The following is a 25,690-nucleotide window of genomic DNA, read 5'->3' as shown; positions in this document are numbered from 1 at the left end:
GTTCTCCATGAGGCTTGCCCTGACCCCCCTCCTGCACTGCCTATCCTTCCTTGCTTTATTATTTTACATCTTTTATGACAGTGTAAACACTACATTACAAATAATTGACTTATTCACTGTTTACTGTCAATCTCTCACTACCAGAATATAAGCTCCAGGAAAGCAGAATTTTTATTCTGCCCACTGTTGTTTTCTGAGCACCAGAACAGTGCCTGATGAATAAAAGAAGGTACTCAATAGTTTCAGTCAAATGAATTAATTACTTCTTCACACAAGTTCCAAAATCACGTTTTCTAAGAAACTTTCCTTGCTTACATGGTCATTTCCCTACTAATATAAACATTCAGTTTATTTCATTCATTATATTAAATTCTCACCTAACTTTAGCATTATTGTGACAACTAAATGAGAAAGTGCAAAAAACAGCAATTGGCACAATGCCTGACATAGTGTTCAAAATTTAACTACTGTACAAATTATAATAAATTATGAAGTCCATGAAAGGCTTACCACTTGTCTTAAATGTAAAAAGGCTTGTAGACAAGTGTCCCCTGAAAGAGAGAAAGGTGTTTTTGGTGACACTCATATTAACATATAACTTCTCCCTATGTCTTAGTAAAACTTTTTCTTTTGTTTTCATTTTACTGTATAAAGAACTAAGAATATTATCTGGCTATGTATTAGCAAAAAATGTCTCATTTCTAAGCAGAACTTCTGAAACCAGCATAAACAACTTTCTCTACAAGTATCTAGCTCCGAGTTTCATAAGAATACATGATTATGCAAATGTGTCCACATAACCTTTAATATATATTTATCTAATTGCTTTTCCATGAAATAAATGGACTCCTAAGACTTTTCTGTGGCTATGACTTCTGGTGAAGGTACACCGCAAGGTGTTTAACTCTCAGGTACAGAGGCTCCAGTTCCCTGGGTAAACAGAAAGAAAGCTGGCTCCTCCTAAGAGACTGTATTGGTTACAGGAAACCAACATATCTAAGGACAACAAGTTTCAGTGTTATGATGCAGAACTGCATTTGGATTTCAAAGTAACGGACAGAATAGGTGCACTAGGGAGAATGGAGGGGTGGGGCAAGTGACTAGGTCACCGTACATCTGGTCAGAAGACTCTAAGGAACTTGGCGGGATAAAATCATCAGTGTATCTCCTGCCTTTAGCACAACATTGAAACCATTACAAGGGGATATATCCTTTCCTTATTTCTTTTTAAGTATAAAAAGAATTCATGAAAAAAATATCTTTCTAAAGGTAGAACAGCGGAAAACAATGAAAGGACCTGCATAAAAGCATCTAAAAGAGACCAAAAGAAGGAAAGGTAGCTGACTCTATACCAGAGATGGGCAAATGATATCCCATGCATGGCACGGTCAGTGAGCCAAGAATGGTTTTTAAATGGTTGAAGAGTTGTAAATAAAACGAAAAAGAATAAGTGACAGAGACATGTGACCCATAAAGGCCTAAAATATTTGCTAGCTGGTCCTTTACGGGAAAAGTTCGCCGAGTCCTGCTTTCTGCTGCCCTAGGTGTGGATCATGCTCCCGAGTTCTGAATGAAAGCTGGCCTAGGGCCTCTGAAGAAAAGCTGGTTTCAATTAGGCTTAGTCCTGTCCGTAGGACTGAACATATGTAACAGGCAAGATTGACAAAAACAGACCAGGAGTATTGCATTTCTACTGAATGTTTCAACTTCTCTTGCTTTTGATGCCCAGTCTAAGTTTTGTAAGATAACAGAATGTCGTAGATACCACAAAAACACATTCTGCAAATATTTTCTTGGGATGAGAAGGGGATTGATAACAATACTACCTTTGATTTATGTCAAGATCTAATTTTCATTCGAAGTATTCCAATTATCCCCAATGCATCCTGGGTGACAGGGACAGAGTAAGGAACAGAGTAGTTATGCCTTCAGAGCTTCAAAGTGAAGGAATGATTTGGCTTTTAGACTCACTCCAGGCTTTCTCAACACTTAGAAAAGAAGAAACAAACAATTCATGCTTTCAAATGACTACCTTTATGATGAAGAACAAGCCACGGGAGTATGACCTTGCCTGTCCTCTTCAATGCACTCAGGCACTGAGCACACACAAATGTGAGGACTTACTGCCCTCATGGTACTTTATGAACACCACTGACTGTGATATTACTGAAGTCTAAAGAGTCCTTATTCTGCCCCTGCCCGGCACGCTTATTATAAACGGCATATATACTTACACGACCGATGTGACGTTGTTAGCCAAAGAACTTTCATAGTACGGGATCCCTTTACTAATCACCACGCTGATTTGCCCACCCAAAGTGTTTGACACCACTCCTGCGTGCACTCCAGCCATGCACAGCGGCGAGGACTGGGGGAGGGAAAAAGAAAAGATTCGTTTTTTATTTTTTTCCGGCAATTCATAAGTAAGTCACACTTCTTCAAGAAATTGGTTGATCTGGGCAGTTTTCCCAATAAACATGGGTAAGATAGATTACTGAGGCCATAAACACAGAACACGTTTTGAGAAGAAAAAGAATAAAACATTACGTATTACTAAAAAGGAAATAATTCCCAGAAAAAAAATCAAAATAAAGATACACAATAGTATACATCTACCTATTCTGAAGTTGTAAAAAAAAAAGAAGTCTTATCACAATTTTAACATAAGCCTATATCCAACTTACATCTCTATATCCATGAGGGATTGTTCCAGATATCTCAGCAAAAGGAAGCAGACAACCAGCTGGGCAATACTTACTGTGAAATAAAAACAAGTTAAAGTACATAGAGTGCTGTACCTTCTGTGGAAAAAGACCAAAAAACCATCATATATCCGTTTTTCAGTTCAATGTAAATTCCATCATTTCACCTCCTTGAGAGAACTAGCATTCCTAAAAATCCCTTTCAGCCTTTCTTCTGTCCATCCATACACATCTTCAGCCACATATTTACAAAAACCACGTCATACTCTACATACTGTTTTGATTATTTCACTTTATAATGAATACAGGCATATTTCTACTATAAGACCTATTCATATTTAATACATACATGATATTCTGTTTTGCGGATAAACCATAACTTACTTTACCAATTCAATCTTGATGAAATTTAAGTTGATCTAAAGAATGTTTACAGCATTCATTCTTTTATTCCCTCGCTCCCTCGCCCACCCACTCAAACACTTACTTGAATGTCTGTTACGCTGTCTGTCATGCTGGGCTGTACTAGGCACTGGGTTTACAAAGGGCAACCAAACCAGCATGGCCTCTGTCCTCATGAGTTACATTCAGTAAGGTGAGACACTGATACTTACACAAATAATTAATTAGACTATGATGCTGCTATGGGGAAAAGGGACTCTAGGAAATGACTGGGAGGAATCTAACTGAATAAAAGGAATGCACACATTCAGTAAACTTCCCGTGTGCCAGGAAGCATGCCAGTGCCTCAGGTCATCCACAGAACAACCCTATGTGGTAGGTGCCATCACTGTCCTCATTTTACAGATGAGGAAACTGAGGATCTGTGTGCCTAGGTCCCAGGACTGTTAAGTGTCAGATGTGCCCAGTCTGTGCTCTACCTCGATCAGGGGACGGGACTCTGAGGAAGTGAAGCCTCTGCAGAGAACTAACAGCTGTCACTGGAGCAAGTGGAGGGATGGGCACCCCCATGGGAAGGAACATTATGCCCAGGAGGCGGGTGGCCTGTTTGTATGTGTGTGTCTGTGTGGACCTGAGGACGACCAGTGCAGGTAGCGTGCAGTGAACAAAGGTAAGGTTAGTCTGAGAGAAGGTTGAAGAAGTGGGTGGGGGCCAGATCACGCAGAGGCCTTGTGGGCTAGGGTGAGGAATCTGGAATCTATTCCCAAGTAAAAATAAAAAGTCAATAAAGGATTTTGACAGCGTACATACATAACCTGGTTCATAGTTTTAAAAAAGAGTATTGTGGCTCCTGGGACAGCATTAGACAGACAGAGTAGTAGCACAGGCGAGAGACGATGGCAGCTTGCATTTGGGCGGTGGCAATGGAGGTCGAGTGCAGGGCACAGGACAGCTGACCCTCTGCAGGGCTGTGTGCCACACACAGTTGCCAGGGTTACCTCTGCTGATCACGATCCCCACGAGAGCACACCCATCTCATATAGAGAGAATCCTTCTTTGAAGTTTCTTTGGGGAGAGGTAGCAAGTTGAGGGGAGGTAGTGAGATGGTCTTAGAAGATAAGCATGGTTTTGCCAAGGAGAGAAAAGTAAAGTGATTCCAGGCAAAAGTTATGAGGCCAGAGCAGTGTAAATAATCCAGAACCATTTCAACATGAGTATACGAGATGAGACTGGAAACATGGCCCAAGGAGCCAGGAAAGCATCCCGAAAACCAGGCTAAGGAATGTGGATGACTTTTGTCTTAATTAGGAGCTCCTAAAGATTTGTAAGCAGGGGAATGATGAGACATGTATTTTAGAAAACCTGGCAATAGTGTGACTGGCCAAATAAAGCCAGGAAAGGTTAGGAATGGGAAATGGATTAAAAGTTCATTCCAGTCTAGGCAAGAAACAATGGCATAAGGCAGGCAAATAAGTAGTAGAAATGCTACTTGGGTAAGAACACTGAAGAATTCCATAACAACACAAATCATTCTCTTCTCTTTCTAAAGAAAAGATAAATCGCTCTTCTACCTTTATTAGCAGTTTTTCCAGATTTGAAGAGCAACTAGTTTTAAAGTACGTGAAAATAACATTTTCATTGTGGGGAAAATCCAAATGCTACAATTACAGCACGGCATCTCATTATGGCTTTAAATAAACTCAGATTTACTGATGTTGGAACAGACTGTGTCATACCATGTACACTAATCTTAAATGGATAAAGAATGAGAATGAAGTAGATGAAGAGCAACCTTTAAGGAAACAAAGGCACAAATATGGTCATACCTGAACTCAGGTTCCAAAAAACTGGATGCAGTGTCTAAACAAGTAATTAGATCTAGAAAAACAAAAATAAAAAACGGATTCAATAATACATAAGTTTACTCTTATTGAAACACTATGTCCAAATCCCAAATCATATTGTTCTCAATTTCAAAATCTCAACAGCCGTCAAGGTAGTACTAATAATTTTTTTACAAATTTTTGTTAATCATTTTTTTCTGATTTTTTAAGTATCTTGATTTCTGGGCTATGTCTCTCCTTAATGCTATTTATTGCCACATCACCTCAGAGAGCCACGTATCTATACACAGAAGTTACACAGGTAAGTATAATTTATAACCTTTAAATGGCTTCTATAAAACAGCTCCCAAAATAAAGAAAAAATATTTCTTAGTTATTATATGACTAAAAATGATCCTTTGCTGATTACATAGCAGGAAAACAACGAAAATGAGAAAAGTGCGGTGAGTTAATTCTGTGGCTCTAAATAAAACTGCAACTCAAAATCTGGTCCATATCAGGTCAGCAACATCAGCATCTTCTGGGAACTTATTAGAAATTCAAGTTCTTGAACACTACCCAGCCTTACAGAATCTCTGGGAGTGGGGCCCAAAAATTTGTTTTAATAAGTACTCCAGGTAATTCTTAAACACACCATGTTGGAAAGCCCTGCTCTAACTAATGACAACACTTTAAAATTTTAACGTTTTCTATCAGGAAATCAACAAATCGGAGTAAGAGCTAAGTGGTCTAATTAAAACCTAGTTCACAGACTGTGTAAAAGTTGGCCTTTGGTTCAAACATTTGAATGGCTTCCTTCTCTCTTCTTCTGAGGGCAAATCCTCCAAAATGGCCCACAAGCTCCCGAAGTGCCTGGTCCCACCTCAGTCTCGTCTTGTACCCATCTTGGTTTCTTGCCGCTCTCGTCTTCTTTCGGTTCTTCTGGCACATGCTGTTCTCTGGGTCTGGACGGCTTCTCTGCTACCCCGTAGGCCAGCTGACTCCTCTCTAAGGTCTCAGTTTAACTGTCGCTTCCTCACAGAAACTACTCCTGATCTTCAAGTCAACCACCTTTAGAATGTAGTAATCACCTAAGTTCGTTTTGTTTGTTTTTAATGAGATGACTACCACATGTTCTCACAGTACCATACGCTATGTAAGGAGGATGTGCTGATGCATTACCGAGTTAGCAGCAACATCCTTCGACAACGCCTGGCCTACACACACAGACTGAGGCCGTTCGTCCTCACCTTTGTGTCGCCAGCAGCAATCACAGTGCATGGCCTAACACGAGGGTTTTAATTATCATTTACTGAATACCTGGATGAGTATCTGGTTATTAGCATGTTTGGCTAAGTCCAATCATGTACCATCCTGTAGGGAGAAAAATCTGGAAGAAAGCCCTAGGCAATCACAAATGTAAGAGTGATTTCACATACAAATGCTTGGCCAAACAACTGTGCCCACCAATACCCGGATGAAGACAGCACCTCGCATGTGTCCTAGTACACTGATGATACACAAATATTTGTTAAATTAATGGCCACCACGGCAAGCATAGGATAGGATATGCTTAGGTAATAGGATAACTGATTATTCTAGTTTACAATTCTCAAGAAACCATGTGTTTATTACCTAACTGAAATGTGTCTTGAAAGAACGAGGGTACAGTAACTGTTACAACACAGAATAGGACAGCAGTATTTTGAAAGCGATAATATGGATTAATGAATGTGTATATACCACAGGCATCTGAACGATGATTAAGTTAAATCTGTTTTAGGAGTTTAAAAGGATACATACCTGGATAGGGGTTTACTGCTTACTACTGGGTTTACTGACTGGGAAAAGCAGAAAAACTGAATTACCTATAGTCCAATTATTCCTGGCAATCTTTACATTGCATCAATAAGAATTAATTTTCCACTTTCCTGCTCTACCAAAAGAGTTTCCAACTTCTAAGATTAGAAACTGAACTTCTAAGATTAATAGCCTGGGATAAAAAGGTACCTGTGTGGTCCAACATGGTATTTAAGCCACAAGAAGACTGCCAGCTGGCCCCATTACGTTCAGGCCACATGCCAGGATGCTGGTTGACTACGGATGTACTTGATCAGAATAGAGCTTTATTATAAGTCCATGCAGTGCTGAAACTCCAGATTATGCCATGCAAATGTATGCAACTCACTTGGCCTTGCTCTCAAATTCCATGGGGGCTCAAAAGAACTCCCTTGGAGGAAAATAGGAATTCAAAATGGACTGCTACAAGGAGAGCCAAGAGACAAAAGGGAGAGAAAGTCATGATTACAGATTTTGACCTATATAACTTCACAAAGGCAAAGAAAACATAAATTAAGCAGGGAATTTCAGAAGCTTTAAAATGTGTGTTTCTTGAAATCTTTTCCCAAGTCAACAGCCTTCCAGAAAACTACTATTATTACTAGGAGGCTCCTAGCTAGTAAGAACACAGTCTAGGCAAGATAAATACAGCACAAAGGAAACCATCTGCCTCAGAGACTTCTGATAGCAATATGTAAGAAGTTATAATGAGGGGCTGGCCCGGTGGCTCAGGCGGTTAGAGCGGTTAGGAAACTCCGAAGGCTGCAGGTTCGATTCCCACATGGCCAATGGGCTCTCAACCACAAGGTTGCCAGTTCAATTCCTCGAGTCCCGCAAGGAATGGTAGGCTCTGCCCCCTGCAACTAAGATTGAACACAGCACCTTGAGCTGAGCTGCTCCCGGATGGCTCAGTTGTTAGTTGGAGCACGGGCTCTCAACCACAAGGTTGCCAGTTCAATTCCTCGACTCCCGCAAGGGATGGTGGGCAGCGCCCCCTGCAACTAAGATTGAACACGGCACCTTGAGCTGAGCTGCCGCTGAGCTCCTGGATGGCTCAGTTGGTTGGAGCATGACCTCTCAACCACAAGGTTGCTGGTTCGACTCCCACAAGGGATGGTGGGTTGTGCCCCCTGCAACTAGCAACGGCAACAGGACCTGGAGCTGAGCTGTGCCCTCTACAACTAAGACTGAAAGTACAACAACTTGAAGCTGAACAGCACCCTCCACAACTAAGACTGAAAGGACAACAACTTGACTTGGAAAAAAAAAAATAATAATAATAATAAAAAAAAAAAAAAATAAATTAAAAAAAAAAAAAGAAGTTATAAGGAATGTAATAGAACTGAGAGTCCAGAAATAAATTCTCAAATTTACAGTCATTGATTCTGATACGGCTTTTAAGACAACGCATTAGGGTGGGGACAAGAATAGTCTTTTTTAACAAACGGTGCTGGGACAACTGGATATCTACGTGCAAAAGAATGAACTTGAACCCCTACTTCACATGATATACAAAAATTCACTCAAAGTGGATCTAAATTGAAAAGCTCAAACTATAAAACTCTAAGAAAAAAATAAGGTGTAAATCTTGGCTTTGGATTAAGCAATGGTTTCTAAGATATGACACCAAAAGCTTAAGTGACCACATAAAAATACATACATTGAATTTCATCAAAATTAAAAACTTTTGTGCTTCAAAGGTCTATCATGAAAGAGAAAGATAACCCACAAAATGGGAGAAAATACCTGCAAATCAAATGATTTGATAAGGATATAGTATCCAGAAAACAGAGAATTATAACTCAATATTAAAAAGACAAATAACCCAATTTAAAAGTGAGCAAAGGATCTGAACAGAGATTTCTCCAGAGCAGATATATAAAAGCACATAAAAAGATGCTCAATATCATTAGCTATCAGGGAAATGCAAATCAAAATTACAATGAGATACCACTTTATACCCATTATGATGGCTAGAATCAAAAAGACAGATAATTAAGTGTTGGCAAGGATGTGGAGAAACTGGGAATATAAGATGATGCGGCTGCTTTGCAAAATGGTCTGGCAGTTCCTTAACAGGTAAACACAGAGTTACTATATGACCCAGCAATTCCTACTAGGTGTATACCCAAGAGAACTGAAAATATATGTCCACACAAAACTTGTACACAAATATTCATCCACTGATGAATGGATAAAGAAAATGTGTTACATCTATACAATAGAACATTATTCGGCCATAAAAAGTACCGATGCATGCTAATAACATGCATGAACTTTGAAAACATGCCAAGTGAAAGAAACACGTCCACATCCTACATGATTTATATAAAATGTCCAGAATAGGTAAATCTATAGGGAAAAGATTAGTGGTTATGTAGGACTGGAGCAGATTAAGGGGTAGGGAGTGGGGACTGACTGCTACTGACTATGGGGTTTCTTTAGGGGTGATGAAAAACTTCTACAATTGACTATGATGCTGACTGCACAGCTCTGAATATACTGAAAATCAGTGAACTGCGTATTTTAAATAGGTGAATTGTATGGTACGTAAATTTTATCTCAATAAAGCTATTATAAAAACTGTTATAAAAGCTATTATAAAATGTGTTAGTAGGTAACAAATACGTTAGTAAAATAAAGGAAGGCAGTTAGGAAAAGTGAAGGGGTTGCAGTTTTAAGTAGAGTGGTCAGGGTAGGCCTTACTGAGAAGGTGGCATCTGCTAAAAGCCTTAAGTGATGGAGTGAGGTCTGAGGTACGTGGATAACTGCGACTAGGCAGAGGGAACCACACAGGGTCTGAGGAGGGAGCACGTCCAGCATGTCTGAGGCGAGTATGAACAAGGGCAAGAGAAGTAAGAGATGAAGTCAGATGAGTAAAGAGAAGCCACATCTTACAGGATTTGGAAGGTAAGGACATTGGGCCGAGCGAGATGAGACCTTCATTTTAATAGGACCATACTAACCACTGGGTTGAGAGCAGACTGAACGGGAGAAAGGGCAGAAAACAAAGGTCAGGAAGGAATCTATTGCTATAACTGAGGTAAGAGTTGATGGTAACTTGAACAAATGGTGGTCATGGAGGTGCTAAGAGGTAGTCAGATTCTGACAGACGTACACACGTGTACTCCAGGAAGAGGCTGATAGGTATGAAGTTTGAGAGAAAGAAAAGAGTCAAAGGTAACTCCAAAGGATCTGGACGGAGCACCTTAAAAAAAAAGATGACCATAAAAGTGCTTAGGGCGTGATTGCAACAAATACCAATATTGCTCTTATTCGTCAACTCAATTTTCATGCTGGCGCCACTTTAACATGTCCTACAATACCAGAAAATCAGTGATACGTTCCAAGTGCAGCATATAATTTATCCTTAACTAAGAGCCTCTGCAATGGGAGGTACCCTGTTCCCCGAAAATAAGACCTGGGCGGACAATCAGCTCTAATACGTATTTTAGAGCAAAAATTAGTACAAGACCCGATCTTATACTATATTATATTATATAAGACCCGGTCTTCTATTATAGTAAAATAAGACCGGGTCTTATATTAATCTTTGCTCCAAAAGACGCATTAGAGCCGATGGTCCGGCTGGGTCTTATTTTTGGGGAAACGTGGTATTTTTTAAAAATAATTTAAATCAAACACTTAACACATACAAAAACATTTATAACCCATATGTTACTACACAAAACACTAAACACGGGGTGCATTTCACTTGGGTGCTCTGGACAAGACAGCAGCAGTAGGCAGGATGCCCTCAGGGCTTCTGCTCAAGCAGACTGGCATTCTGCTCTCGCTTCCTTGTGCAGCTCAAAGGATGGTTAACATCTACAGTGTAGATTCTACACGAAGTCTAAGCAGCAGAGTCTAACCCAAGGTGAGGGTCATCATCATCCCTATTAAAAGAGCTTTTATCCTTCCCTAGTACCTGCCTTCCTTAACCCTGCAAGACTTTCTAGAGGAGGCAGGCCTCAAAACAGGTGGGGTTTTGAAGGCAGCATAATGTGACTTGAGGAAGAGCACGAGCAAATACAAAAACAAAGGCAAGCCAATAATAAACAAAAGGATAAAGATTCCAGGGTTTTCTTAATGAAGACATTGACATCGGATTTTCTAAAACAGTTTCAAACTTAATCAGCAATATTACTATCAGCCATAATTGATATCCTATACACAGGCTTTATTTTTTTTAATTAAGTACAGTTAAAATTGTTTTCCAACATGTAATAACTGCAAAGGCTGGGAACTTTATAATTGCTTCATGAGATATTTATTTAAACATGACATCTAATATTAAACCATAGCTAATACCATGAAAATGTGATAAATCTTTTGTAAGTTCACAAATCAATCGAAAAATATCTGCATATTGGTGACCTAGAAATTTTTTTGATTGACAGCACTGGCTATTTCTGAGATTGCAGGATTGTGAAACAGATTTAGATTTCCCCCAATTAATACTCTTAGTTTTGCGTGCTTGACTGAATTGAAAAAAAGACGCTCAGCAGTGTCAGCACCCGTCACTTACAAGAGTATAACACCAACTAATACATTAGGGGCAGGGTATACTATTTGTCCAGCTGAAGTCATTTACTTCTGAAGAAAAGGATGTCTGAGTGCCTGTATTCTAACTCAAGAAAGCGTAAAATACTACAACTAAGTTACCGTGTTTATTTACCAGAAAGGAGAAAACAGGAAGAAGCAAGATGATTCATACCCACAAATTCTCCTTTATTTGCTCTAAAAATCTTTAAATAACCCATTTCCCAGAGCCCAAAGGAACATGAAGTCTTGCCTTCCTAATTCATACCTCGTCAACAACCTTGCACTGTAGTGTGCAGACAGCTGCTTTGTTCAAGTGCTAGAAGACGCGGGACAAGGCTCATCTTGCTATAACTACTAAGTTCTCTTGTCAATATAACTGTGTGACCTTGGGCCTAATTATTTTCATGATAGAAACCTGGCAGTGATTTGTACCATCTGCAATTTTGTGAAGAGAAATTTAAACACATAATAGAATTGATTGTGACTCAGTCAACTAACATTTACCAAGTGCCAGATACCATATGAAGTATTTTACGTCTTATCTCCTTTTACATACTGAGCATAGGACTAAATCTTACGTTTCTCTTAGAAATATTACAGTGCTATCTATGGGAGTTCAGTCCACAGTGGGAGCTCAGGACAATTTTCTCAGATGAAAATACTCAATGCTTTCTTATGGATGATGTAGGCATGGCTCAGTTCAAAGCAATCAACAGTGTAGTCAGATAGACTACAAGCTACATATGGATAGGTCAAACTGTTTTTACACCTAAGCTCCTATATACTAAGAAATGAATTATAGGCCATATTAAAAGATCACACAATTCTTTTGTGTCCTATACAGTATCTAGGACACTAACAAATACATGAATAAGAGCAGCAGTGAATGAATGTATCCACGAGGTAGCACAAACACACATCTAGTCCCTTCACAGCACTCCTAATGTACTAAAAAAAAAAAAAGAAACACACAAAACACACTCAAGTCATTAAGGTGATATTCAGGTTATCTGTCAGCTTGGAATAAACTCTTTCCGGTAATTCGAACTGCCTCTGGGTTAACACCATCATAACAGTGTCTGTTTATAAATGCTCTGCAAAGTCAGTACCACATTGCTCATCAGCACCTTCATTCTACAAACTGATACAACAATACAGATATTTTTCTATTACTACACGTGTAGTATACTATGCACACAAACACGATACGTATTCACTTGTGTGTAAATAAGGACAAATCTAAAGATATGCATGTAAATGGAGACTTCGTTAATAAAATCTTATTAGTAGTTTAAAAGTTTTAAAATGTTTGCCAGATACAACAATAACAAAAATTAGGAACACAATTGAAAAGCTAAAAAAAAAATAGAAGCCTCGCTAAGTGTAGTATTCAAAACAGAAAAGAGTCTATAAAATTATTGTACGATTATGGTAGCAAACAATCTAAGGAATTCATGCTCTATTTTCAAAACCAAAAACATTCCATGAAGAAAAAACAAACAGTCACGGAAATCTGGACTCTATTAGACAGTAGTTCTCCATCCTGCCCTATATTTCATTTATAAGTTGATATAATCTGATAAAAGATGGAAGAAATGGAAAATATTTGCAAAAGTAATGTGGTTGAAGAATGTGGCAATCAGAAAATTATTATACTACTGGTGTTAATTCTAAAAATAATCTAATGTATAACAACAATAACACTGTCAAATGGAAATATTTCCCAGGTCCAGCTGTTCACAAGTCTTAAGCACACTGTTGTCAGATTTGAACGGGTCACCAGGCAATGAATGAACCAGTGTTCATGTTCCAATTAGAAAGTAAGTTAATAGCTACACTGAATTATTTTATTTCACATGAAATTTTAAACTATTTACGATTTTTTCCTCATCAAAATAGAGGCAAACTTTACACTGACCACTACAAAATTCTGGGTTGGTGAAATCTAAAGTAATGAGGTTTAAAAATGACTATCAGACTACTACTTTTCCAGTTAGAGCACAAAACAGAAGCTGCCTTGAAGGACTAAAAGCTTTCAGTGCAAATGCAGATATGTCTTCTAAGCTCACTGTCCTAAAACTAAAATAACTTCAAATTCATTGTCCAGAATCATCCTAGAAATGTTGAGCTTTTCCTAGAAACTGGCCAATGATGAACAGATTAAAAACTAGGAAAAACTAGATCACTCGCCTATAAAACTGTTTACTTTTCAAGTCCAGTGGTAAAGGCTATGTTTTTAAGTTTTTAAGTTTAATAAAAATGTCAGTAGCACTTATCAGTATAGTAGATGAAAAGATCTGAGTTAGGACCTCTGAGCGGTTGGTTCTGGCTCTCTCACAGAAAGACCGGCCGTAACTTAGGAGTTTCTCTCTATAAAACTTTTAAATAGTGGTTGCTAATATGATGTGCAGACTATCTCTAAGGTCCATATATACTCATATATCTTCAATTTTCAATTTCAGAAAGTCTAGTTGGAATCTGATGGAACTATAACACTCTAAGTAGAAATTTCAGGCCTCTCAAAATTACTGAAAGTGCCGATTAATACTCTTTATATCTGACTTTGCCAATGGGGAAGTGAGAAAACTTTTCCTTTCACTGGTATCTACACTCTTTCAAAATGAGGTTTACAGAAGAAAATTACAAAGATAACTGGTAATGGAAAAGACCAGAAACTACTGCTCAAAGAGCATTAAAAATAGTAAGGAAAAATGAAACCATAAAAGTTACAAAAACTAGACACAAAAGTAAAGAGGACACCAGGTACAACCGAGGCATTAGGCAGTCCAAGGCTTCATCCAAGACGGCTACGTGGTGTCCAAAGCCTCTTACTACAACTTCAACTCAGGCAGGATGAATCCTAATTCTTTGAAATGTTTTGTTGTAGAAGATATGTCTGATTCTTTAAAAGCTGGTCTAATTCTAGAGTCACACCACACGTATAACCAGAACTCTTTTTTTTTTTTTTTTTTTTTTTATTAAATTTATTGAGGTGACAGTTGTTAGTAAAATTACATAGATTTCAGGTGTACAATTCTGTATTACATCATCTATAAATCCCGTTGTGTGTTCATCACCCAGAGTCAGTTCTCCTTCCATCACCATATATTCGATCCCCCTTACCCACATCTCCCACCCCCCACCCCCCACCCCCCACCCCCCTTACCCTCTGGCAACCACCAAACCATTGTCTGTGTCTATGAGTTTCTGTTTCTCATTTGTTTGTCTTGTTCTTTTGTTGTTTTGGTTTATATACCACATATCAGTGAAATCACATGGTTCTCTGCTTTTTCTGTCTGACTTATTTCGCTCAGCATTACACTCTCAAGATCCATCCATGTTGTCACAAATGTTCCTATATCATCTTTTCTTACTGCCGAATAGTATTCCATTGTGTATATATACCACAACTTCTTCATCCATTCATCTATCGAAGGACATTTTGGTTGTTTCCATGTCTTGGCCACTGTAAACAAAGCTGCAATGAACATTGGAGCACACGTGTCTTTATCTCTAAATGTTTTCAGATTTTTTGGGTAGATACCCAGGAGAGGGATTGCTGGGTCATATGGCAATTCTATTCGTAATTTTTTGAGGAACCTCCACACGGCCTTCCATAACGGCTGCACCAGTCTGCATTCCCACCAACAGTGTATGAGGGTTCCTTTTTCTCCACAGCCTCTCCAACATTTGTTACTATTTGTCTTGTTGATGATGGCCATTCTGACTGGGGTGAGGTGATATCTCATTGTGGTTTTGATTTGCATTTCTCTGATGATTAGTGATGTTGAGCATTTTTTCATATGTCTATTTGCCATTTGTATGTCCTCTTTGGAGAAATGTCTCTTCAAGTCCTCTGCCCATTTTTCAATTGGGTTGTTTGTTTTTTTGTTGTTCAGTTGCATGAGTTCCTTGTATATTCTGGATACTAGCCCCTTATCGGAGGCACTGTTTGCAAAAATCTTCTCCCATTCAGTTGGTGGCCTCTTTATTTTGTCAATGGTTTCTTTTGCTGTGCAGAAGCTTTTAAGTTTCATATAGTCCCATTTGTTTATTTTAGCTTTTACTTCCATTGCCTTTGGAGTCAAATTCATAAAATGCTCTTTGAACCCAAGGTCCATAAGTTTAGTACCTATGTTTTCTTCTATGCAGTTTATTGTGTCAGGTCTTATGCTTAAGTCTTTGATCCATTTTGAATTAATTTTGGTACATGGTGACAAATAGCAGTCCAGTTTCATTCTTTTGCACGTGGCTATCCAATTCTCCCAGCTCCATTTATTGAAGAGGCTGTCTTTGCTCCATTGTATGTTTTTAGCTTCTTTGTCAAAAATTATCTGTCCATATTTATGTGGTTTTATTTCTGGGTTCTCAATTCTATTCCATTGGTCTATATGTCTGTTTTTCTGCCAATACCATGCTGTTTTGATTATTGTGGCCCTGTAGTACAGGCCAAAGTCAGGAAGTGTGATACCTCCATTATAGTTCTTTTTTCTTAAGATTGCTTTGGCTATTCGGGGTCTTTTGTGGTTCCAAACAAATCTGATGATTTTTTTGTTCTATTTCTTTAAAATATGCCATTGGGATTTTGATGGGGATTGCATTGAATCTGTATATTGCTTTGGGTAATATGGCCATTTTAACTATGTTGATTCTTCCAATCCATGAGCACGGAATGTCTTTCCATTTCTTTGTGTCTTCTTCAATTTCTTTCAGAAAAGTCTTATAGTTTTCAGCATATAGGTCTTTCACATCCTTGGTTAAGTTTATTCCTAGGTATTTTATTCTTTTTGATGCAATTGTAAAAGGAATTGTTTTTTGTATTTCTTTTTCTGAGATTTCATTATAACCAGAACTCTTAATGCAGTCATCTCTGCTCCAGTCTCCTCTAACAGCCTCTTAACTGGCCTCCCTACAATTATTCGTATCTTTCTTCAAACCAACTCCTCACAGAGCCAGGAAGGTCATAAAAACAAATAAACAAAGACATAAATCCAGTCAAGTTCCAACCCTTACATTTTCTACAAAGCCCTGAATAACATGACCTACTCACCATGCACTCTCTTTATCCTAGCTATGCCAGTTTCTTTTCTGGTCCCTCCTTCCTACCTTGAGACTTTTGCATCTGCTCTCTTCCCTAGAATGTTCTTTCTTGTCTGTCTAGAACCTCCAGTTTATCATTCAATTCTCAACTTAAAAATGACTTCCTCAGGAGAGCTTTGCTCTTGATTAACTTTCCACTCCCTGTTCCTCTCTGGCCTATTGGTTGTTTCCTTCACTGTACTCATAACTACAAGTAAGTAAGCGTGTGTTTGGTATCTTTTTCCAACCCTGTACTGTAAGATGATGAATGCTTGAGTCTGAATTATTTACTGCTATTCTGTCAATGCCAGGCATACAGCAGGAAATGAGGCATTGAACGGAATGTAATTTTGCAATGGGCTCTTGTACAAAGTAATGAAAATTAGTCTATGTCACACAAAATCAGGACTCGATCATAACACATTTTATAACATTAACAAGTCTTTGTGAGAGTTTAACAAACGAAGAAGCTATTGAATCAAGATTTTTCACAATCTTCATTCCCAAATACTCTAAATCTTCAACTAAGTTGCTAAGCTGGGGACATGTAATGATGTTCCTTGAAAATATTCACGGAATTCAGTGTGGCAGCTAAGTTTCCTAGATGGAAACAAACTGAGGTGCTCAACCAAAGCCAACCAGCCTTCAAGTGAATGAGTCATTCTAAGAAATTGTGACTAAAAGGCCACCCAAGAAGAATAAGAAATTCAACCAGTGTTCTCTTGAATTTAGCCAATTCACTCAATTTCAAATAAAACAAATGCTCAATGGAGAGATCCCTGAAATGAGGATTCCCCAAGATGATTATGAGTTTTGGAAAGTGTTACTATAAAGAACTTCTAGATTATAGTGCAAATTTTAAAAAAACTTTGGAAGCTAAGATTCATCTAAAATAATGTCATAGCCATTTAACATTTGGCAAAGACATATTTAAGTCCACAACATACTGATTCTGTTACCTGAAATCACTGTCAATTCTTAAGAAACTTTAATGTAGGACATCAGGTTTCTATGGATCAAAAAGCTCCACAATTTAAATATCCAACGTAAGAAACTTTGTTTTGAGAGAATATTTTCCAAAAATCTTCAACTCAATAAACAGAGAGAAAGTGGAAAATGTGAAGAGAAATAAATAGTTTAACCTGATATTAAGACCAAGAAACTGAACAATAAGAAGGAAATTATGTGTTTATTTTCTATCCTCTCATCTATCAATATCTCACTCTTTTTTACCTCATTGTTTTGATGGTAGGGGTGGAGGAAATAAGTATGTATGTGTACAGTGGGGAAAGAGGAGAAACTAAAGTAACATTTGTTTTATGCCTACTATGTTGTATGCCTACAGATACGATACATGTATTAATTAGATTTAGTCCTCACAACTAACCCACTTACAGATGAGGTTCACAGAGGTGAAATGACTGGCCAGAGGGCACCTGGTTTTAATTCCAGGGCTACCTAGTGGCCCCTACTGCCCTTTCTACACTACACTGCCTCAGTTCCTGGTTCTGTCAAAAATATTAATTGTTCATTAGCATAATGTTTCGTTATTTTCTTTCCATTATTCCACCCAAATGAGTTTTCTTTCTCACTTTTTCTGAGAGATTAGCCTTCATACCTTGTTCTATAGCTTAGAAACTAAGGGAAAGTAGACTCTTCCTCACAAAGACAGCTCTCTCCTCTACCACATTCTAAATGAAACTTGTAATGGTCCATCCAGGGTTTATCCAAACCTATCACTGCTGAGAAGGAAGAGTTTGCATTGCCCTCAGTCATGCCCAGGGCCCACACCTAGGAGGTACTTGACAATTGTCTCGTTTATACAATAAAAACTTAATTTTTAATTTTAAATGGTCAACTTAGATACATCTTTGTTAAATATTGAAGTAATTTAAAAGATTGTTTTGATATATCCTTGTATTAGCAACACTTCTTAAGCGTTCTCACCACAATACCCCTAACAGCAGAGGGGAATATATGCCAAGTAGCCAAAACACTTGAGAGATGTCATTCAAATCTTGCCTTTTATCTTAGAGATTCAGATAAATTTTGTATTCTAGTCTGCTTAGTAGCCTTGATTGTAGTTTTTCCCCTTCAGATTCTAAGATTCTAAATATTAACAATGTGGAAAATGTGCTTATTTTGTAATGTCTCAGAAAGCAGTCAGGGTACTCCTGGTGGTACAACTCTATTCTTTGAGAAGAATGGTAATAGTCTTTAACACAGTACCATGAAATGGTAAAATGTGGATAATAAAGCTTTAAATTGATGTACTACATTTCAACAACTGACATATTTTTAAAAGTCATTATTTGTGTTCCAATATTATAAAAGTAAAAAAAAAAGTATCAGTATTTCTTCTACTAAGGAAAGGGAAGTATATGGATTTTACATCAAAGTTAATACATTTTTAATTTTTGAAATTCTGAAACTGATCTAATTTTATTTGTTAAATTTATATATGTGTTATTAACTGTTCAGTCTTTCTACTCTATTATAAACTTAGATAACAGGTACTTGAAGAAACATTTTATTTTTGGTTTTAGAAACTATAAAATGTGGGAGCCATGGTATAAAGTGACAATTACCTTGTTTCTCTGTAACAGAGTAGGAGGCCAAAAATCCTCGTCCAGAAATATGGATTCCACTCATGAATAGCACTGTAATTTCATTGCTTTTTGATTCAATGGAATGGTTCATTTGCAACCCCAGACCACAGTATTTGCCTAGGAAAGAAAGAAAAGCAGGTATTTGTGGTGGCTCTCATGAAGTCAATAATATTTACAATGTAGATAACAAAATCAGAATAATATACCAAACTGGGTATCAAATAGTATAAAATGATAACAAGGATGTTTAGTGCTTAAAAATCACATTACTCTGTAGGAATCAAAAAGAGCCAAGTAATAACTGCTCAAATGATTCAAAAGAAAAAATAGTACAAACATCAGTGACCTTATGAAGATTCAATTTCCTGTGAAATACATGTATACTCTTTAAAATAAAGAGGAATTTTTAAGAAATTAAAAGCATTTCAAACAGGCAGGTGGCTGCATGAACTAGATAGTAATATTCTTAACATGCTCCCGGGACATAGGGTGCTTCTCGACTCCTGGCCTCATGAAATATCTCACATCTTTTTCAAACCCTCTCAATTTTTCTTCCAAGGATTATTGGACTTCTGGTCAATCCCTTTAGGTGATCATTTATAGTGAAATTAAAAACAAAACAAAACAAAAAAACAAAACTCAATTTAGTCTGTAACTTCTCCATTTATTTAGCATTTAATAAATAAATACCAAACACCAAGGTACACACACTTGTCTTAGGTGCTATGGTGTTCAATATAACATATACGTCTTGCTCATCCTTTCTTTGGAAACACCTACTGTGCAAAAACGAAAACAAACAAAAAAGCTTTCTATTTCTGAATATGGATTGCAATTTAATATATCAATATTTTTAATTCAAGCAAAAAAACACATTACAAAGAACCCTACAATGGTCATCTGAATATATAAGAAGAAAGATGATTAAAGCTTCAGACTTGTTTTTTAATACCAAGTAACTCAGAAATAGTCTGGTAAATAGGACAAATATTAAACACTGTATTACTTTTGAGTACAAAGTATTTAAAATTAATAACCCAATATTAAAAACAGAGTAATGTATATTTCATGTTATTCCAAATATTATCTGAAATATTAGTATCAAAAGCTACATAATTTGTTAGCAAAGCCAAATACATGTAGAGCTAGCACCCACATTAAATCTTAAGGCCTAATGGGAATAGGTAAAGGTAAGAGAAATTTAACCCACTAGACTCTTTACATAAGCCAGTTAACTCTTGTGAAAGTGAACATTAGTTCCATCTGGGCCCATCAGTACGAGCTATTCTTAGCCATTTAACGATCTATGTCTTTTTACAAGGCTGATTAAGATGCTCCATACAAATACTGACTTTTCAGATACTTTCAGTACACACGAAAAAGATCATATTTAAAGAATACCTATCACGCCATACAAAGATGTCTTTACTTTATAAAAAATATATTGAAGAGAAACAATGTTTAAAAAAACTTTTTTAACCCTTTTTAATATGAATAGAACCATAAAAACATTTTTATTAGTATGGCAGTTTCACTTTTTGTTTATTTGGAGTTATCTTGTCCTCCAAACTGTAAATAAATTCAATGTGGTAGAAATAAAACATTTTTTTAAACCACACTGGTACTATGAAACTGGAAAGGCAGTTCTAAAGAATGGATAATCTCAATTTAAAAAAACAGAAGGAATCAAAATAAAAGTACAATACCCTGTTTCCCCGAAAATAAGACCCAGACAGACAATCAACTCTAATGCGCCTCTTGGAGCAAAAATTAACATAAGACCCAGTATTATATTTATGTTATGTTATGTTATGTTATATGTTACGTTATGTGTTATGTGTTGTGTTATGTGTTATGTGTTATGTGTTATGTTATGTTATGTTGCCTGGTCTTATATTATAGTAAAATAAGAGCAGGTCTTATATTAATTTTTGCTCCAAAAGACACATTAGAGCTGATGGTCCGGCTGGGTCTTATTTTAGGGGAAACACCATAACTGACCCTGTAGGTTGCTTAAGTGAGTTCAAAATATACCAGATAAACACCTGCCTTCACCTGCTCTTCTCAGTCAAGATGACGCTCCCTTTCCTCACTGGGGTCCCTTCTGATCACAGGTTTTACCTATTACACAAGTAGTGCAAGCACTTGGCAAAATACTTGGGGAAAGGAAGAAGAAAAATCATCCCTCATCTGGGCAATATCCTATTTAGTTCTTGAATTCCATTTCTCCAGTTTGGCCATTCAGAGATACTCCTACATCAACATAAAGCATTTAATTGCCAACAATTACAGGCTCTGCTGATGGCTCTCAAAGTCAGCCAAAATCTCTACTTTCTCATGAATAAATAAGAGAGGAATTTCAAAAAACAGTATATGAGTACATATAGAAAATTACAAACATAAAAGTTAAGTATTAATCACAACACCCATGAAACACTGGCTTATAGTCTAAAAGAATCCATGTTCCAGGCAAATAACAGTGTTTAAAAATTATTACCCCTTAGGAAACTAGAAAAAGAAATGTAAATTAAATCCAAAGCAAGTAAATAGAAGAAAAACAAATAATAAGTAGAGATGAATTTGAAAACAGGAAATCAATAGAGAAAATTAATGAAACCAAAAGCTGGTTCTTTGAAAAATTGATAAGCCTCTAGTGAGGCTAAATAAGAAAAAGAGAGGACACAAGTCACTAATGTCAAAAATGAAAGTGGGGGGCTGGCCCGGTGGCTCAGGCGGTTAGAGCTCCATGCTCCTAACTCCAAAGGCTGCCGGTTCGATTCCCACATGGGCCAGTGGGCTCTCAACCACAGGTTGCCGGTTCAACTCCTCAAGTCCCCCAAAGGATGGTGGGCTCCGCCCCCTGCAACTAAGGTTGAACACGACACCTTGAGCTGAGCTGCCTCGGGGATGCCTCAGTTAGTTGGAGCGTGGGCTCTCAACCACAAGGTTGCCAGTTCAATTCCTCGACTCCCGCAAGGGATGGTGGGCAGCGCCCCCTGCAACTAAAATTGAACACAGCACCTTCAGCTGAGCTGCCGCTGAGCTCCCAGATGGCTCAGTTGGTTGGAGCGCATCCTCTCAACCACAAGGTTGCCGGTTCAACTCCCTCAAGGGATGGTGGGCTGTGCCCCCTGCAACTAGCAACGGCAACTGGACTTGGAGCTGAGCTGTGCCCTCCACAACTAAGACTGAAAGGAAAACAACTTGAAGCTGAACAGCACCCTCCACAACTGAGATTGAAAGGACAACAACTTGACTTGGAAAAAAGGCCTGGAAGTACACACTGTTCCCCAATAAAGTCCTGTTCCCCTTCCCCAATAAAATCTTTGAAAAAAGAAAAAATGAAAGTGGGGACACATCACTACTGATCCCATAGACATTAAAAGGATTCTAATGATATACCATGAACAACTCTACGTTCACAAATTTAATAACCTCAATGAAATGGACAGGTTCATTGAAATACACAATTTGCCAAAACTCAAACAAGAAGAAATAGACAATATGAATAGGCCTGTTATCTATTTAAGAAATTAAATCAATAATTAATAATACTTCAAAAGAAAAAACACCAGGCACAGCTGGGTTCATTGGTAAATTCTACCAAACATTTAAGGAAGAAAGTACACCATTCTTTACAATCTCTTTCAGAGGACAGAAGCAGAGCGAATACTTCCTAACTAATTCTATGAGACCAGCATTACCCTAACACCAAAACCAAAGACATTACAAGAAAACTGCAGACCAATGTTTCTCATACAAATAGATGAAAAAACTCTTAACAAAATATTAGCAAATTGAATCCAACAATGTGTAAAAACTATACGCCATGATCAAGTGTAATTCATCCTATGTATATAAGGTTGGTTCAACACTTGAAAATCAACTAATGTAATCCATCACATTAACCGGATAAGAAAGAAAAATCACATGATGAAATAATAGATGCAGAAAAAGCATTTGACAGAACCAACACCCATTCATAATAAAACCTCTTGGTAAACTAGGAATAAAGGGGAACTTCTTCAACGTGATAAAGAATTATTTACAAAAACCCTACAGCTAACATCATACTTAACAGTGAGAAATTCAAAGCTCCCCCCACTAAAATCAGGAACAAGAAAGTCCACTTTCACCATTCTTTTTTAACATTACCTGAAGTACTAGCTAACATACAACACACAAAAAAGAAAGAAAATGGTATACTGATTGGGAAGGAAGAAATAAAACTGTTCACAGATGATCGCTTACATATTAGGTTGGTGCAAAAGTAATTGCGGTTTAAAAGTTAAAAATAATTGCAAAAACCGCAATTACTTTTGCATCAACCTAGGAGAAAATCTAAAAGAACCGACAAAAAACAAACAAAAAAAAAACCTGTTACTAATAAATGATTATAGCAAGGATAAAGAATACAAGGCTAATATATACAAAAATCAATTGCCTTCCTACATATGAACAACGAATAAGTGAAATTTGACATTTAAAACACAATACCATTTACATTAGCATTCCCCAAAATAAAATAATTATGTATAAATCTAACAACATATGCATAAGATCTAAATGAGGAAAACGACAAAACTCTGAAGAACAAAATCAAAGAAGGACTAAATAAATGGAGAGAGATGTTCCATGTTCATGGATAGGAAGACTAAATACTATCATGTCTTCCCAACTTGAAATATAGATTCATGCAATCTAAATCAAAGCCCCAGCAAGTTATTTGGTGGATACTGACAAACTTAAAGTTTATGTGGAGAGACAAAAAAGCCAGAATAGCCAACACAGTATTAAAGAAGAACAAGGTTGCAGGGCTGACACTACCTATCTTCAAAATTTACAGTAATCAAGACAGCGTGGTATTGGCAAAAGAACTGACAAATACATCAACAGAACAGAATAGATAGCCCAGAAATAGATCCACATAAATACAGTTAACTGATCTTTCACAGGGAGCAAAGGCAATACAATGGACCAGATAGTCTTTCTAACAAATAGTGTTGGAACTGGATATCCACATACAAAAAAATTAATCTAGACACACTTTATACCCTTCACAAAAAATTAACTCAAAATGTATCATAGATTTAAAGGTAAAATGAAAAACTAAAAAACTTCTAGAAGATAACATAGGAGAAAATCTGGATGACCTTTGGGGATGGTTATGACTTTTTAGATACAACACCAAAGGCACGATCCATGAAAGAAAGAATTGATAAGTTGTACTTCACTAAAATTACAATTTTCTGCTCTGCAAAAGATAATGTCAAGAGAATAAGACAAGCCACAGACTGGGAAAAAAGATTTGCACAAGACACATCTGATAAAGCACTCTTATCCAAACTACAGAAAAGAACTCTTAAAATGCAACAATAAGAAAGCAAACTAATTTAAAAATGGGCCAAAGACCTTAACAGACACTTCACCAAAGAACACATACAGATGGCAAATAAACATATGAAAAGATGTTCCACATCATATGTCATCAGGGAGATGCAAATTAGAACGACGATATATCAGTATACCCCTATTAGAATGGCCAATCTAAAACACTGACAACACCAAATACTGGCAAAAATGTGGAGAAACAGGAATTCTCATTCACTGCTGGAGGGAAGGCAAAATACAGACAGTTTGGGGATTTCTTATAAAACTAAAGAGTCCTTCCGTACAATCCAGCAATGACACTTCTGGGTATTTACCCAAAGGAGTGGAAAATTTATGTCCACACAAAAACCTGCACACAGATATCTATAGCAGCTTTATTCCTAATTGCCAAAACCTGGAAGCAACCAAGATGCTCTTTAGTAGATGAATGGATAAACTGTGGTATAGCCAGACAATGGAGTATTATTCAGTACTAAAAAGAAATGAGCTATCAAGCCATGAAAAAACAAGAAGGAACTTTAAATGCATATTACCGAGTAAAATAGGGCAATCTGAAAAGGCTACATATCATTTGATTCCAGGAAAGGCAAAACTATGGAGAGAGTAAAAAGACCAGTGGGTGCCAGGACTTGGGAGAAAGACGAATAGGTTGAATACGAATGACTTTTAGGGAATGAAAATAGTCTGTATGATACCACAATGAAGATGTGTCATTATACATTTGTTCAAATCCATGGAACACGCAACACTCACACACAAAAATTAGCCATCAAAGAAACACAAATCAAACCCATAATGAGATACCACTCCACACCCACTCGGATGGCTAGAATCAAGGCAGATAACAAATGTTGGCAAGGATGCTAAAAATTGGAACCCTCATACACTGCTGGTGGGATTGTATAATGATGCAGTCACTTTGGAGACAAGGTTGGCAGTTCTTCAAAAGGTTAAACATAGTTACCAGATGACCCAGCAATTCTACCCCGAAGCATATACCCAAGAGAAACGCAAACATATGTCCACACAAAGTTGTACATGATAGCTCACAGCAGCATTATTCATAATAGCTAAAATGTGCAAACCAACCAACCAACCAGCATGCTGGTGTTCCTAGGATAAACTGGCACGGAGAAGTGGTGATGATACATCTGAAAGAAAGAACAACGTGATCTTTTGGAAACAGAAGGAGCTGTAAACTATCACTCCAGGAGGCCTCTAGGAACTGAAAGCAGTGCCTGGCCAAGAGGTAGCAGAAAAATGGGGACCCCAGTTTTACAATCGCAAGGATGTAAATTCT

General features: G+C 37.4%; 1 protein-coding gene across 2 annotated transcripts in view; it reads right to left on the bottom strand.

Moving 5' to 3' along the window:
- DCBLD2 (discoidin, CUB and LCCL domain containing 2) overlaps nt 1–25,690 on the bottom strand; it is an 82,742-nt gene that overhangs the window by 22,010 nt on the left and 35,042 nt on the right. For both annotated transcript variants that reach the window (XM_019756505.3, XM_088793956.1), the window contains exons 3-7: nt 18,979–19,116; nt 4,931–4,982; nt 2,685–2,757; nt 2,235–2,368; nt 511–551 (exon numbers count right to left, since the gene is read on the bottom strand). In XM_019756505.3, coding sequence (XP_019612064.3) covers nt 511–551; nt 2,235–2,368; nt 2,685–2,757; nt 4,931–4,982; nt 18,979–19,116 — 438 coding nt within the window. The remainder of the gene's footprint in view (nt 1–510; nt 552–2,234; nt 2,369–2,684; nt 2,758–4,930; nt 4,983–18,978; nt 19,117–25,690) is intronic.

The sequence above is a fragment of the Rhinolophus sinicus genome, chromosome 17 (assembly GCF_057876585.1).
Source record: "Rhinolophus sinicus isolate RSI-liver-muscle chromosome 17, RSI-T2T, whole genome shotgun sequence".
NCBI classification, from domain to species: domain Eukaryota; kingdom Metazoa; phylum Chordata; class Mammalia; order Chiroptera; family Rhinolophidae; genus Rhinolophus; species Rhinolophus sinicus.
The sequence above is the reverse complement of the archived record's forward strand: the minus strand, read 5'-3'. Positions and strand labels throughout refer to the sequence as shown.